The 16,176-nt window shown below is 42.3% G+C and overlaps 1 protein-coding gene across 1 annotated transcript in view; it reads left to right on the top strand.

The window, feature by feature from the left end:
* The window catches only part of rps6ka4 (ribosomal protein S6 kinase, polypeptide 4), a 34,680-nt gene that overhangs the window by 9,845 nt on the left and 8,659 nt on the right, over positions 1-16,176 (top strand). Inside the window, exons 9-16 of the mRNA XM_079508264.1 lie at positions 3,771-3,921; positions 4,795-4,956; positions 9,169-9,294; positions 11,218-11,351; positions 11,946-12,039; positions 12,272-12,442; positions 14,475-14,666; positions 15,530-15,689. Coding sequence (XP_079364390.1) covers positions 3,771-3,921; positions 4,795-4,956; positions 9,169-9,294; positions 11,218-11,351; positions 11,946-12,039; positions 12,272-12,442; positions 14,475-14,666; positions 15,530-15,689 — 1,190 coding nt within the window. The remainder of the gene's footprint in view (positions 1-3,770; positions 3,922-4,794; positions 4,957-9,168; positions 9,295-11,217; positions 11,352-11,945; positions 12,040-12,271; positions 12,443-14,474; positions 14,667-15,529; positions 15,690-16,176) is intronic.

Below are 16,176 nucleotides of genomic sequence, written 5' to 3'. Positions count from 1 at the left end.
ACAAAATCAAAATACAAATCATTTAAGGCAACTCATATTCATTTCAGTTTTAATTTTTTACAAAAAAGCAGATTTCAGAGAGGGGATGAATGACAGTCAGACCTGTCACCTGCTTAAACTCAAGTCTTTTATATGTTTCTTTCTTGAGCTCTCCCATCTTCTTTTCCTCCCGTTTGAGCTTTGCCATCTTTTCTTTCTCTTTCTTTGGCTCTGCCATTTTTCTCCTTTTCGAGCTTTTAGCTGCCACCTTCTTGACGGCAGCCAGGGACATGTTGCTCCATTCCTTGGAGCCTGAGGCGGACACGGCCTCGACGACCAGCTCAGTGATGCTGGGGCCGGTCTTCTTGGGTCGTGGAGCTGCTGCCTCTCTCTTGGCAGCCTTCATGGCCGGAGCTGGAGAGAAGGATGGACTCTTTTCTGCAACAAGTGGCTCGGTCACCACTCTACTCAGTCTCTTTGTGACAGCTGATTCTTCAGTAAAGCTGCTAGTCATGGTGGAATCTTGCTCTGCCTGCAACTCCTGTGGCCTTGGAGCCTCGCACTCACACCCATAGTCTTTGTCACAGAATTGCGCAACACAAGCTTCAACATCAAATATGACATCGTCCTCTTTGTCACAGTGATTTGTGGCAACAGAAACCTCAATGTCGATCACATCATCATCATCATCATCAGGGCAATAATTTGGACCATACAACCACTTGTCCATTTCATCACTAAAATGATCATAACTTAGATCTTTAGCTTTGTTCCATATTGTATCATTGTTGGCATCAATCACACTCATGAATTCACAAAATGCATCTTTTGCCTCTTTTATATATTGTTCATCATTGAATGACTGCAAACTTTCCAACTTGTCAGACAACGCTTCTTCTGGCGTCCTTGTGACCATGAGTTTTCTGGTGACAGCCCCACTGACACCAGACTCAAGTTGAAGCACATTGTCATTCTTTGGCTGTTTACCAGCGCAAGATAGCGCCTCCCCGTCGCCCATGAATGAAATAAACATCAATGTTCAGTGTTCAGATGGTCACACAGTTAAGAGTTAATAGTGCGTGCACATGCTCCATTGTTGTTACTGTTGAGCGCTGCCTGCGCCCAGTGCGCCGCTGGATAAACACTAACCACGGCGCTGACGGTGGTCAGCGCAAAATATGTTCTGTGTCTTTGCGGCTCGGTCCAGTACCGACCCGATCTCGGCTGGCCTGCTGAAGTGATGACGTCCCCGGTGGCACCCCTGTAGCTCCGGGTGGCAATCAATCGCTTGCTTCAGGTAACAGCAGCAGTCAGCAGAACTTGTTTGTAGAGCAGTGGACGATCAGTCCGCTCCACGCCAACACACAGTGTCACACACGCCTTGTCCGTGCGTGTCCAAAACGAACCTCGCTTGTAGTCCGACTTGTTCCCTATAAACAAATCTTCTTGAACTGAGGCAGTTTTTGACCTAATGTAACGCCCAAGTCCCTATACTTGGGTGATACTGGCTGCCGAGGAAGTTCAGACGTGTGATCAAAATAACTGATGTCCAAAAGTGTCCGTTGAGTAGAAGTTAAATTATATTTATTATAGTGCTCAAAGTCCTATACTTTTTCATATAAAACAAACATAACATAAATCATCAAACGCACAGGATACAGATCACCAGCCCTCATGAACACAATCAAAAACTGGTTTACCTCTGCCACTGACAACACCTGATACTAACTAGGTTGCCATGGTTACAGGGAGGGAGGGTATTTAACCCTGGCCCTAATTAGTATCAGGTGTTGCCAGTGGCAGAGGTAAACCAGTTTTTGACCTAAAGTATCACCCAAGTATACTGAATCATACCACACACTTGAACACCCATCAGTGTTGGAGAGATGCGAACTCCGTGTGGTCCGGTCCCGATCACCACTGGTGGTGCTGGGCTGGCTGCGGTGGTGCTGCCGACGTCCCCCGGTGAGCGCCCCTGTAGCTCCGGGTTAAAATCGACCACCTCCCAAACAGCAGCTGCTTGTAGACGATCACTCGCTGCTGGCTCTCCGCCGCAGATCCGTCCACTCCACGCCAAACACACACACACGCCCTGTCTGTGTGTACTGTGTCCACTGTCCAGTCCAATCCAAACGACCCCGTTGGTTTCCCTTGCCAGTTGCCTCCCAATAGACAACCAGCGTGGAACCGAGGCTGTTTTCTGACTAATTGTAGCGCCTAAATCCCTATATTAGGTGCTACTGGCTGCCGACGGTTGAGGATGCAGTTTAGACGTGTGCTGTGAAGAACTGAGGTCCAGAATGTTCGTTGAGTGGATATTCAATTATATTTATTTACCTTACAAAATCCTATACTTTGAATGCAAATAACATAAATAACAAACAGTCAAACGTGGTGAATGCAACAGTCCCTGTCTGCACAGTCAGAAAACAGTTTGCCTCCTATCAGCAACACCTGCAATTCATTAGGGACAGGGTTAAATACCCTCCCTGTAACTATGGCAACCTAGGCCTTGATTGATAAACTGGCATTGGCCTGTAGTGACATCACAGAGATGATAAGGAGGCTCAAATGGCTCTTACACCCAGTCTTAGTGTAAAATCATCAGTGTTAATATAATTTGTGGGGGATTCCCTGGAACACCCTCAAGGACCACTGGGGGTGCCCGCACCCCACGTTAAAATCCAGTGTTATATGCAGATTTAGATTACTTACACTTTAAAATGTGTCCTCACTTATCCACATTGCAAACAGATTTGTCTTTGCCACACAAAATGCTGATTGTCGCTGCCGTGCTTGTTATTCAGTCCCATAGCACTTCACATCCATTAAAACGATGGCAACAGCTCAGTAAATTGCTTTCTACACCCGCTGTAATGGGTCTCAGGTTTAATAAGTTGCCGTTTTCAATATGTCTAGTTAGCCGCCTGCCACCTGCTTGCTTTGCATACACTTCCACTTTTCATCAGCTTGTGAATGTTAACATCTATGCATTGCACATTGTTGGCCAATATAGATTTTTGAGGCTCATTGCAATTATACTTCATTATACCAATTACGTCTCTGATTACCCCTAGAGGTTGTTTAGATGATCAGATCCTCAGTGCACCTTGTTTACTTTTATAGCTGGGATTAGCTGTATCTTGATTACAAAATCTGATAACCCAGGTTTGTGTCGGATGTGCAGCCATTTATTAGTTGTTCTCCAATGTATGAAGATAAGAGCCACTGTATTGCATGGTCCTTTTACCCTTTTCATTTACCTAGCCGGCTGGGAATGCAATTATTGTGATAAGACAAGTGCTTTTATGTCAAATAGAGGCTGGAACCTAATTATATTATTATGTATTCATATATTGTTTTGAACGTCTTTTTATCTGGGTTTTTTTCATGTTTTCCACTTGACGAACATGTTTATTTGCAAAATAGGTGAAACAAATTCATTTTCCAAAATAGCAGATCTACAAGCTCACCACATGGGCATAGCAAGCTTGTTGATCTGCTATTTTTGACACAGGACACTGTGGTATGCCTAATGTTTAAAACTACCGGGCTCATTTAACCACTTCAAGTCTGTTCTCAGTCAAACAGAGTCGGACCGAGTTGGCTCTGTACTTTTGCAGTTTTTTACGTCAAATCTATTTGTCGAAAATAGCCGATCTACAGGCTAGCTGTACATCTGCTATTTTCAGTGAAGGTTCCACCCTGAATAGGGACGCTGTGGTTCAAGTGGTTAAACTCGGCCCTCTCCTCTTTTTCTCCATGTTGTCCCCACCCTGGTTTCTTCTCAGACGGATTTTGCGCAATACCCCCCCATTCCCCTCCATGATTGGAGCCGTTGCTCAGGACCTCCTCAAGAAGCTGCTGGTTAAAGATCCACACAAGAGACTTGGATCTGGGCCACGAGGGGCGGAGGACATTAAAGGACATGCTTTCTTCAAGGTCCCACATTACCACACCCCTGCTGTTGTCTTTCTCTTGCACGCACCCACGCACGCACGCACATAAGATCCTTATCCAATACCCACGGATGTGTTTATTTTCTTTTTTTCCAATTCAACCGAAAGATTATGGTTTGTGTCATGAGTTCTTTCACACAAGAATATTATATGGAAATAATTAATTCAGAACCATGTTGATTTTCTTTTAGCTTCCACACCGCAAATAAGAGAGTGAGCCTGTATAAATGAGGCATCAGCATATGAATAGATTTGATACAAAATATTCACTGGGGATTCATTTCCATTTTTGTATCCCAGACACTGATTTGGATTACATAATGTTTTTCAGTAAAATAAAATTAATGTGCTTCTTAACTCATTTACTGCCAAATGTATTTCTCACTACATTTAGCCCTTGCTGCATCTTTTCAGGGCAAGCTCTTATTTTAAAGACCAAAAACTCACCGTGAACAGGAAGTAAAAACGGCAATCAGCTACTGCGATTTTTTTTGATTTTTTTTTATGGAAGGACAGACAGTAGGCTGACAGGAAATGGGGAGAGAGATGGGGGAAGACATGCAGTAAAGGCCATCGGGATCGGGAGTCAAACCCGCGGCACACTGCCAGACTGGATTACCAGCCAAGGTGCCTGGACCACTGAGCCATGGCCCAGGCCACCGCGATCTTATTTTAAGCAATTTTTAGTACATACCAATATAATGCTTTCTGCCCTGGAATAGCTTGTTGGGGTGGCTGCCTTGAACATATTTAACTGTATGAAGTTTGGAAAATGCAGCAGGCTGTAATACTTACGTACTACTCACAATGCCCTCAGTGTAGAGTTCTCACGATCACGATCTTTCTACATACTCAGGGACTGAACTGGGATGATCTAGCGCAAAAGAAAGTCTCAGCCCCGTTCCGACCAGAACTGAAGAGCGAGCTTGACGTGGGCAACTTTGCTGAGGAGTTTACAGGCATGGATCCCGTTTACTCCCCAGCCACCACGCCTCCGAGCACTGACAAGCTGTTCAAGGTTAGTACTCGGCACATATTCAATTCAATTCTAACTTTATTCCAGCCACAGGGGGTCCATAGAGTACATACACATATACATCAGTTAGCCAGACAATCTGACTTGCCAACGGCACAATCCAACTTTCCATAAAACACAGTTAGCGTAGCAATACCTTCCAGTGGAGCGTTGTGTCAAGCGTTTGGAACTGATCAAACTTATTAGAGCATGAACAATATTGTATTTTTGGAACCAATCCCCATTTTAACTTGGGCCAAAATGTCACTGTTTATATGTGCCAAAGCTTGCTGCTGCAGTGAACTGTAGCGACCAATCCATTTGCTGATATTTAGATTTATTTTTGTTCACAGTATAATGTGTCACTTTACGACTGTGCTGAGTGACGATACAAAAATGTGGAAGAAAAGAGAATATAAAAGAATATATGGAAAAAATATGTATTTATTTTACATCCATTATAAAAATACAGATAAATATTTTAAAAATATATAAAATGTTAGTGGAGGTTCGCAATGTTAGTAGTGTGCAAAATAAACTTGGAGCTCTCTGGTTAGCTCCGTACACACACGCACGCCTCCTGCCGTACCCACATCAGTACCTATCGACTTTGCACAGCATTGGCCAGGCATGTACTGTAGTATAGATGATCATAGACCATTTTCCTGTGAATGGCAATGCCTTTTTTTCCATCTCCCATTTTCTCCAAAGTCATTAAATTCTAGCAAATTTGGACTGCATAATTGGCTCATTGTTTGCTAAACATAATTGGGTAGGATAACGTAACTTTGACCAAAAAATATCAGTCTATGTTCAATTCAATAAATTGACTCTCTCAGGTAATTTTCAAGTCACTGCAAGATGATTTTCATATCGCACTCAAGTAGAATCTATTGGCTTCCTTGAAAATAAAATATGCTTTGTAAAATGGTTGGCAGTGATGTCAAGTAAATGGTGAGTCATAGTTAATGTGTGTAACATGCCAAACCACCAATGAGGTCTTTTTATTTTGTGGGAAATGAAATGCTGATAATATTTTCTAAACCAGCAAAACCTTATATTTGTGCATGTGTTGACCAACTAATGTCTTGCTTGGGCTTTAATTTCCTCATCGTACATTTCCGCCGACCGATCGGTTCCGCCGTTGGGGTATTCTTTATTTTGTTTTACTGAGAATAAGGTTATAAAAAGTGTAGGGTTAGGCATAGTTTTACTGGGGTTAAGTTTAGGTATAGGGTTAGGTTTAGGCATAGTTTTACTGAGGTTAGCATAATTTACTTAGGTTACTTTAGGAATACCAGGCCGCGCAGTTCCGCCGGCTGTACGCCCGGGGCGAGTTGGTAAAGGGGCGAGTTGTTTGGTATTCCCTCCACTCAGGTAAGAATTGTACATCTGGAAGTTTCAAGCACAGATAGGGTTAAGACAGGCCCCCGACCCTGCTCTCAGATAGGGTTAAGACAGGCCCCCGACCCTGCTCTCAGATAGGGTTAAGACAGGCCCCCGACCCTGCTCTCAGATAGGGTTAAGACAGGCCCCCGACCCTGCTTTCAGATAGGGTTAAGACAGGCCCCTGACCCTGCTCTCAGATAGGGTTAAGACAGGCCCCCGACCCTGCTTTCAGATAGGGTTAAGACAGGCCCCCGACCCTGCTTTCAGATAGGGTTAAGACAGGCCCCTGACCCTGCTCTCAGATAGGGTTAAGACAGGCCCCCGACCCTGCTTTCAGATAGGGTTAAGACAGGCCCCTGACCCTGCTCTCAGATAGGGTTAAGACAGGCCCCCGACCCTGCTTTCAGATAGGGTTAAGACAGGCCCCCGACCCTGCTCTCAGATAGGGTTAAGACAGGCCCCCGACCCTGCTCTCAGATAGGGTTAAGACAGGCCCCCGACCCTGCTCTCAGATAGGGTTAAGACAGGCCCCCGACCCTGCTCTCAGATAGGGTTAAGACAGGCCCCCGACCCTGCTCTCAATACCCATGAAGCACACAGTTAATTCTATGGGACGTAATCTGCTAGGTACGAACCATTAGTCACATGCTCTGGTTAATAGTTTTTTTTCCTTCATTGGTTAAATATTTCAAAAGCATACTTAACCACAATTTTCAGAATGTTTAAAAAATAGCGGAAATAGACAATCTACAAACTCACACGTTCCATTGCTACTCGTGAGCTTGTAGATCAGCTGTTTACGCTACTAACACTGTTGTACAACAAAGTAAGGCATGTATTTAAGAAAAGAAAACACAAAATTATGAAAAATGGAGATACAAGGTTTTTTCAGCGACGTTATATTTTATAATTTAATATATAGAGACAGAGACAACTTTAAGTCGTAGGGCTTGCCTTTAACATAGCTAAAATGTAACTTGGGGCCAGCCCTCGCATAGCTTTAAATGTAGTCAATACAATCTTTAAATCAATTCTAAAATGTACTGGCAACCAATGAAGGGAGGCCAGTACTGGAGTAATGTGTTCACACCTCCTAGTGTTGGCCAGGAGTCTTGCTGCAGAATTTTGAACTAGTTGCGGACGGGCAATGGCTTTTTTGCTGAGTAACTGAGTAACTATGGTTACTTGGTGCTGTGGCATCTCTTCTCTTGTGCCACCTTCATATTACAACAGTAAAGAATGGCTGCTTGTTTGATAATGGCTCTCATACATATTATAGTTATCAGTATCACACTGTCAGTGAGTTTATTGCTCCAATGCACACTACAGTAACTATGCAGTCACTGCTATTATTGCTATATTACACATTGCAGTAATCGTACTGTCATTGTTGGTATTATTATCATATTATTAATACAGTCACACAACACTAATCACACTGTCACTGCTTGCTGCCTGTGAGCCAACCTATTCTCTACAACTGAAACCACCCCAATGTGTGCGTTTCTTTTTAATCTCCAGTTTGTCATCTAAATCAAGCCATTTTACATACATATTAGGCTACTATGAAAATGTATGGCCAGTTGGCCACTCAATTTAAAATAGACATTTATCAGATTTAAAAAAAGGTTATATAACAGACATAAGCACAGAAGTGAATATAGATTTGTCGCAGGGATGTTAATAGTTAATCGTTAATCAATTAATCACCATTAAGAAATTAGTCAATTAGACTTGATGTCATTGCCTGGCTCTGTATCGTCAATGGTCAAATAAATATTTGATTAAGGAATATAATATGTCTTCTGTATTGATTCTGTATATGAGCAAAATGTAGATTTTTATGTTAGACATTGAGGAAAATTAAGATTCTCAGATTTTTTTTTTTTACAAAAACGCCACTTATCAACTAACCGGTTAATCGATTGATAAAGATATCAAAAATTATCAACTATCAATTAATGAATGAATTGATAATTCCCATCCCTAATTTGTCGACATCCTGTGACAATCCTTTGAATGCAAAACTATAGCAATTAATTGGGTTTTTCTTCTACATTACTCAATGCACATTGGAGCAAGAGCTATGCTATGGTTTACTGCTTCACAGCATTGCATGGCAGGGTATTATAAAGTGTGTGTGTGTGTGTGTGTGTGTGTGTGTGTGTGTGTGTGTGTGTGTGTGTGTGTGTGTGTGTGTGTGTGTGTGTGTGTGTGTGTGTGTGTGTGTGTGTGTGTGTGTGTGTGTGTGTGTGTGTGTGTGTGTGTGTGTGTGTGTGTGTGTGTGTGTGTGTGTGTGTGTGTGTGTGTGTGTGTGTGTGTGTGTGTGTGTCACTTTAAATTAGGTGGGAATGAGCAATAGGCTGCCCTGAAGAGATTATTAACTCAAAGATTAACGCAAGGGACAGAGGTCAAGGTCACAATTCAGAGATTTAGAACAAAAGATGCTTTTGTTTCATTGTAGGTGCTTAGGAGAGTGATTGAATACTTTATTAGTCAGAAATGTAAACGGCATGAGGTACATTCATCAGTCATTTAGGATAAAAGGATAACATCCATTGTGGTCCTACTGTGTAATGTATTCATCAACATAGCATAAAAATAACACAAATACACATCACCCAATATAAAACACTATATGGCCCGGGCCAGCCCAGCGTTTCGTGCACCTAGGCAGTGGTAATCCAGCCTGACAGCGTGTTGCAGGTTCGAGTCCCGATCCTGATCTTATCCCTTGTGGTCTCCTGATAAGTGGATTTTCAGGCCTGTTTTGAAAGAAGCAGAGTGGATGATTTAGAATTTGTTCCCATGTTTTTCCCATGGCAGGGATACTCGTTTGTTGCTCCGTCCATCCTGTTCAACAAGAACGCTGTCATGGGGGACTTCATCGAATCCCAAATAGGAGCCGATCGACCTGGTTCGTCGATGGTCCAGCGGAGTGCTATGTTAAAGGTACGTACTTCATCTTGCAAATTGTAACGTAGTTATTGCCGATAACTGGATGATGTGTTGAACACTAAAACAGCGTTGGCAACCCACGGTACCGATAGCAGTGTAGTGGTTGTAACAGGTCCCGCTGTTGGAAGTCTTGTCCAAGCTTTCCTTCTCTCTCTCGCTCTGCGCTATCCTAGTGAGTCGTGACTGTCTCCCATACAATGTCTACCTCTCAGTTCATCATCATGGCAGCCTCGAAAACGAGGATCCTATACTGTCTCTCTCTCAGCTCTCCATTGTGTGTTACTGTGTTCATCCTACACTGTCTACCTATCTGCTCTCCCAGTGTCCATCTCCCCTACACTGTATCCCCCTCAGCTCTCATACTGTTTCAACAAAGGACAAGCTATGGACTGTCTACTTACTATTGGTCTTCAGGCATCTACCTTAACTGAGTTTGTCTTTGTTTTATTATGGTCAATTAGGTCTAGGTTGGTTCAGATTTCCTCGGGTCCTGGGTCTGTTTATCATTATGTGTAATACTGCGTAATAATAGTGCGTAATAATGCTGGTCAGGACAGAAAAGCATGAAGTGCTGTGTGATAATTAGGCTGACCTAGGATTAGATTACTGCAGTGCATAATAAGGGTGAGGAAAGTTGAGCTACGCTTGGAAGCCAGGCTGCCAGCTGAGTTGAAAGAGCAGATCAAAGGTGTGCGATCATGGATTCCACTTTCAGTAGTTTTCAGCTGTGAAAACTTCACAGCTGAAATTTTACATTATTTTGGAGTAGCCTATTTTATTATATAGTAGCCTTTATAATAAAAAATCACACCCGTGTGAACTGAGTGGTGTAAGGTATTATATAGCCTGATCAGCTCTGATCTGACGTAATGAAATCACACCCGGATGTGATTTCACAACTGGCTTTTTTTGTGCAGAAAAAATGAGCATGGTTGCTACGGTCATCCAGTTCACCCGGGTGTGATTTAATTACGTCAGAAATTATTTTGAACATAGCAACCATGCTCATTTTTTTCTGCACACAAAAGCCAGTTGTAGGAGTGGTTTACACCACTCAAAAATCACACCCGTGTCAAGTGAGGGGCACTGTTATCATCACACGTCATCACTCGTCATACATCATGTCATTCCGGCCAATCACAATTTGCTTCCTCACCTTCGTTTTCAATGTTTGTGCTAGGACAATGTTTGTGTTTACACAATGTTTGTGTTTACACAATGTTTGTGTTTACACTCAAAGCTGGCCATTCATTGTCAATGGCGTTCAATGTTTGTGCTAGGACAATGTTTGTGTTTACACAAACCCTCAAAGCGCCACTCAAAAGATGTGAAGTGAGGAGCGCTCTTATCATCATACATCTTATTCCGTCTGCCATATGCAAATAATTATAATATAATAATATATTATAATATGCAAATATGTCTTCCTGGTGTATTCCCGGCTTCTTCCTGAAAGCTGAAAGCCTTTGAGTCAAAATGCCAAAATCAGCCAATGCTCTTGAGTATTGTGCAATGTCTGACCTCTCTACCAACGGGAGTTGGTAGAGGCACCGGCCTCACACCGGCCAATCACAATTTGGGTCCTCACATTTCCGTCCTCACTTTTGTAATAGTGTACCTTTGCAAAGACTGTTTTTTGAGGGCCTAAACAAACACAAACTCAATTCCCATTGACAATGAATGGACAATTTTACATCATAATAGTGTCTATTTTACGTCATGATGATAAGAGCGCCCCTCACTTCACACAGGTGTGATTTTTATAAAGGAAGAGAAAGGCTCTTTAATTTATTTTAATAATAATAATGAACTCTTTACAGTTGACTGTGGGGATTCCTTCTCTAGTGGCACAACCATTATTTGTATTGTCCTATTTTGGTTCTATTTGAATAAAAGCATATTTTCTTTCCTGTTCAGGAATCGCAATTCTTTGTGAACTACGAGCTGTGTCTGCAGGAACCTCCCCTCGGTGAGGGCAGTTTCTCTGTTTGTAGGAAATGCCGGCACCGGCAGAGTGGCCTCGACTATGCTGTCAAAATCGTCAGTCGCAGGTGGGTTGACAGTTGTTGCTGGTGCTCCAGCTGTTAAGCTTTGAATGCCTAATTTATGTGGTATCGCTTGCCAGAAAGAACGCATTGAAGATCTATCCATCATTGAAATGACACCGCCGTGAAATGAAGTCGAAATTGAGCTTAATGGTTGACCTGTGATTAATGTCACCCCTCCTCCTGTCTGTCTGTCACCGGTCTGTCTTTAATCTCCTGTCTCAGTAAAAGCAGAAATGCCTAAAAAAACAATGCACATCTGACTTTTTATACCTTTTTAAAATTTTAACTTTTCAGTTGCATTTCATATAAAAACTACACTAGAAAAAAAAAAGTACCCAGGGGTGCAGCCATATAAATGTAGATATTTAATCAGAGAGCTATACTAGGTTGCAGAAGGTTTTTGTTGACTGGACTGGTTTTCCCATTTGGTTTGAGGTGAGGTGTTTATATCAGCCCCTTGGGTGCTTTGATTTATTTTGATGCACCTGCACAATTAGCAATTGTTTCCCATCCTTTTTTTTGTGCATTTTAGCACTGTTTCTGATAACTTCTGTTTTGTCTTTGTGTGAGTACACTAATAGTCTCTTGTTTTCTTAGAATGGAAGTGAATACGCAGAGGGAGATCGCAGCATTGAGGCAGTGTGAGTCTCATCCCAACATCGTCAAGCTGCACGAAGTCTACACAGACATGGTACACCATTCTCCAAATCCACCATTCCTTTAAGAAGTCACAATTCGATTAGAATTCATTAGATTTATTTACAGCACTGATAGCTATACCATTGTTAGACTCTGCAAATGTTGGTCTTGGTCTCGTACCTGAAGAGTTCTGAATACTTTGTGAAACCACTGTGCATTGGGAATAAAGTAACTTGCAATGATCAACTTTCTGATTTGCATCCCTCCCTCCTTCTCTCCCTCAGTATCACACATACCTGGTGCTGGAGCTCCTACGCGGAGGGGAGCTGCTTGAAAGAATCAAAAGAAAGAAGTTATTTGGAGAGGCAGAGGCAAGCCAGCTGCTGCGAAGTCTGGTGTCAGCAGTGAGCTTCATGCACGAGGCTGGCGTTGTCCACAGAGACCTAAAACCAGAGGTGGGTTCTGCAATAAGTTCTGCAATGGAGAATTGGAAATTAATTGAAAATAAAATATATTTATTTTTGATGCCATCTTTTATATTTAAATATGCCACTGCAGTCATTTAATTGTAGAATTCACTTATACCTGACGTGTCATATCTTCCCTTTGCACATTTAGTTTTATGAATCCTAAAGCCAAACCATACCTTTGTATGTTCCAGTGTCCAATGCCAAAAACGTACACATAATTAACTAAAATGTCACAAATTGTCACTATTGTGAAAGCCCTAGCATTGACTTTGTTTTTGGATAATTCATTCCCTGTGAAGGATTGCAACACAAACAAACATAATAATAATTTGGGGGATGGAGCATTCCTTTAATCGTTCACCTGGTATGGTCCCAGATTGCAATATATATGGGTCTGGGTAGAACTGCACAAGACAGGATTACTGTAGTGTCAAAAAGTGCAGACCTTTGTCTATTTCATAAAAAATGCAATATTACACCATATGCACATTCTGTTTTGGTGGTCTGTGGCCCGCATCAAAAATAGAACCAAGCTCTGGAAGGCGCTTCGCCAGCTTTTGATGCGCCCACTTCAGCCACTTGACGCCTTCAGTGAAACAATCGGCGAGTTTTGACTTCCTGTCTGTCAGTCCCTTTTAGACCTAGATGAAACACACCCACAATCAATGATATTACCCACAGCTGTGTTTACATCTATCTGTCAAAATGGTTTCTATGAAAAGGGTAGATCTATAGTGACTAATGCAGTATCCATATTGCAAGACACTGCATTATCATGTGCAGTGTAGAACTGAGAAGAGGCTGCAGGTTTTCCTTCCAGCTCAACACTACACTACACTAATGAGTTCCTGCCGCTCTGCTTGAACGTGGCCTAATTAGCGAAATCACCTGGTGGAGAGTTGGACCGAAATGAGAACCCACACCCACTCTGACTGGAACACATTGTTCTAATCCAAGTATTTTGGCCTACAGTCCTTCTCCCCAAAATATAAAATGAAATAAAAAAACAAATTGAGCACAGAAGAAAATGTATGTGTAGAAAAAGCTTAGTTCACATCTATCCCACAGTGTGTATACCACAATAGCACACTATTAACCATACATAGACTATTGTATCATAGTTTAGATGGATCAGACAGGCAGATAGATATTTATTGATCGAGATGGAGCTATATTACTCGGATGTCAAATATAGTGTGACAAATTACAGAGAATTCTGTAAATTTGAGTCTGGAAAAGTATAGTATTTTGAGATAGAAAATGTTTTGGAACCCTGTATGTAGTATGTAATACATATGTAAAGATAATAATTATCAACCGATATGTTCAACTATCATCAGCAATATGTGCATAATAATTAACTATAAATCTACAGATAACCACCAGCCTGTATTAACCAATATGTACACAAACTATCACTGGTGGTGCTCTGCTTGTTTTAGCCTGTACAGCACTTTGGTCAGCTTCTGTTGCTTTAAATGTGCTATATAAATAAAATTAGATTTGATATCACCAGCAATATGTGCATATAGTATAGTAGGGGTATCAACCAGTATGTCAAACTCCACCTAGATATAAGTGCCATCACATTAGACACTAAACTAGTTTAATGTGACATTCGTTTGACTTTCATTTTGGAGACAAAATGATAAGTATCACAGCTCATTTACACCTTACTCCCTTAACCCATTTTGGGCGAGAACCCCTTTTGGTGTTGGCATTATGTTATGCTTTAGCTATTGAAAAATAGCAGATCTACAAGCTCATAGCGCGCGCTACAAGCTTGTAGGTCTGCTATTTTTGAAAAATTGAAGAACGACCGACATAGAAACATAGCTTTTTCAGAAATCTGATCTCAGGTCAAAATGGGTTAAGGCGGCACTATCACAGCTCACATTGCTGAAGAGGCAGCCTCCCATTATAATGTGCCCCTCAGTGTGAAGAAGTGCAGACTGCGCGCAAAAGGTTGGAGGAGTTAAGGACAGCATAATGACATGATCTCCTATTTGCCTTGCAGAATGTGCTGTTTGCAGATGAGGGAGAAGACCTGGTGCTGAAAGTCATCGATTTTGGGTTTGCCCGTCTGTGCCCGGCGGGCAGCGCGCCCCTGCAGACCCCTTGCTTCACGTTGCAGTACGCCGCACCTGAGCTCTTCGACAGCGCAGGATACGATAAGGCCTGTGACCTCTGGAGCCTCGGGGTCATCCTGGTAATTTAAATTAAGGATGAGATAAAACTTTATTGATCCCCAAGGGAAAATTGGGTCGATTCAGCAGCCACTAATAGGATGTGCACGGAGCTGCGATAGAATGGGAAACGTCAGAGTCGCAGTTCAAAATGCTCTGCTCCACAGGACTTGACAATCTGTTTTATAAATGTAATACACATTCCAAAAAGTTAGTGACCTGGTCAACAGTGTATGCAATTTTTACTTAGAAATTCCAGAATGTGTATTATTTAATTGTGTATGCAAATTTAACAAAATGAGTGTATGGGTTTTATCCACTAATGCAAAATGTTACAAATGGACCCAATTATATATATATAAAATTATATATATAGTGTAGAGACTGTATGTAACAGTATACATGTAAGTGCAGATAGTGTACTATCTGTAAGACTTATGATGCCTTCACACAGGCAGATGCAAAGATACAAAGATTCACAGCACATTTGTCGCTTTGTATCTGAAGTTGAAGCCAGTTCAACTTATTTGTAGCTTTGTATCTTTTGTAGCAGCTACAAATGTCAGATTTGCTTTGTATCTTCACGTCACTGGCTTCCATTGAAAATGAATGGTAGACTGTATCTTTGTATCTGCCCTTGTGAACACAGCATTATACTGTAGTTGGTGTGATATTATTAATGGTAACGGACTACTGTGCCACACTGCCACATTTATAAAAAACTTCTTTACAGTACATTGTTAATGTTCCAATAGTTATGCTCTCTTACTAGGTTTTGGTTTGCCTATAAGAAAGCCTCGACATAAACACGTGTGTGTGTGTGTGTGTGTGTGTGTGTGTGTGTGTGTGTGTGTGTGTGTGCGCGTGCATGCGTGTTCTCCTCCAGTACACCATGCTGTCAGGCCAGGTGCCGTTTCAGAGTGAGCAGCGGGGGATGACCTCATCTCATGCTGCTGACATAATGCAGAAGATAAAAGAGGGGGACTTCTCTCTGGCGGGCGAGCCCTGGAAGGGTGTGTCGGAAGAGGCCAAAGAGCTGGTGAAAGGTACATCAAAATCAACCTTTATTTATATAGTCCATTTCATACAGCATGTGCAACTCAATGCGCTACAGAATCACATGAACCCTACCATCACTCTTCTGAGGGCCAATGTTAAGCCAAAGTAGCAGATCTAGTATAGAGCCCTGGGGGACACCGATGCGAGGGTGTTACTGTATGTAACTTTGGACTCCTGTATTGCCGCACCCCATTCCTTCCTCGCCAGCATCATGGCCTGGAGCTCTGCGGTGTTGCTGGCTCCGCTGTAATGCTGCAGTGTGTCCACAACATAGTTGGTGCTCACCTCCTAGCTGTGCCTTGGGTGGATTCCACAGTATCAGTGGGCTCTCTATCAGTCCCAGGTGCCTGACACAGTGCCCAGCCGGCCTCATCCGTCTCACTCTGACCTTGTCCGTGACCCTGGGATGCTCCTGTGGAGGCCCATGTTGCTGATGTAGTGCTCCCATGTGATACCGGGCAAACAAGTATATAG

The sequence above is a fragment of the Electrona antarctica genome (genome assembly GCF_951216825.1).
Source record: "Electrona antarctica genome assembly, chromosome: 8".
Taxonomy (NCBI): domain Eukaryota; kingdom Metazoa; phylum Chordata; class Actinopteri; order Myctophiformes; family Myctophidae; genus Electrona; species Electrona antarctica.
This window is presented reverse-complemented; position numbering and strand designations above follow the sequence as displayed.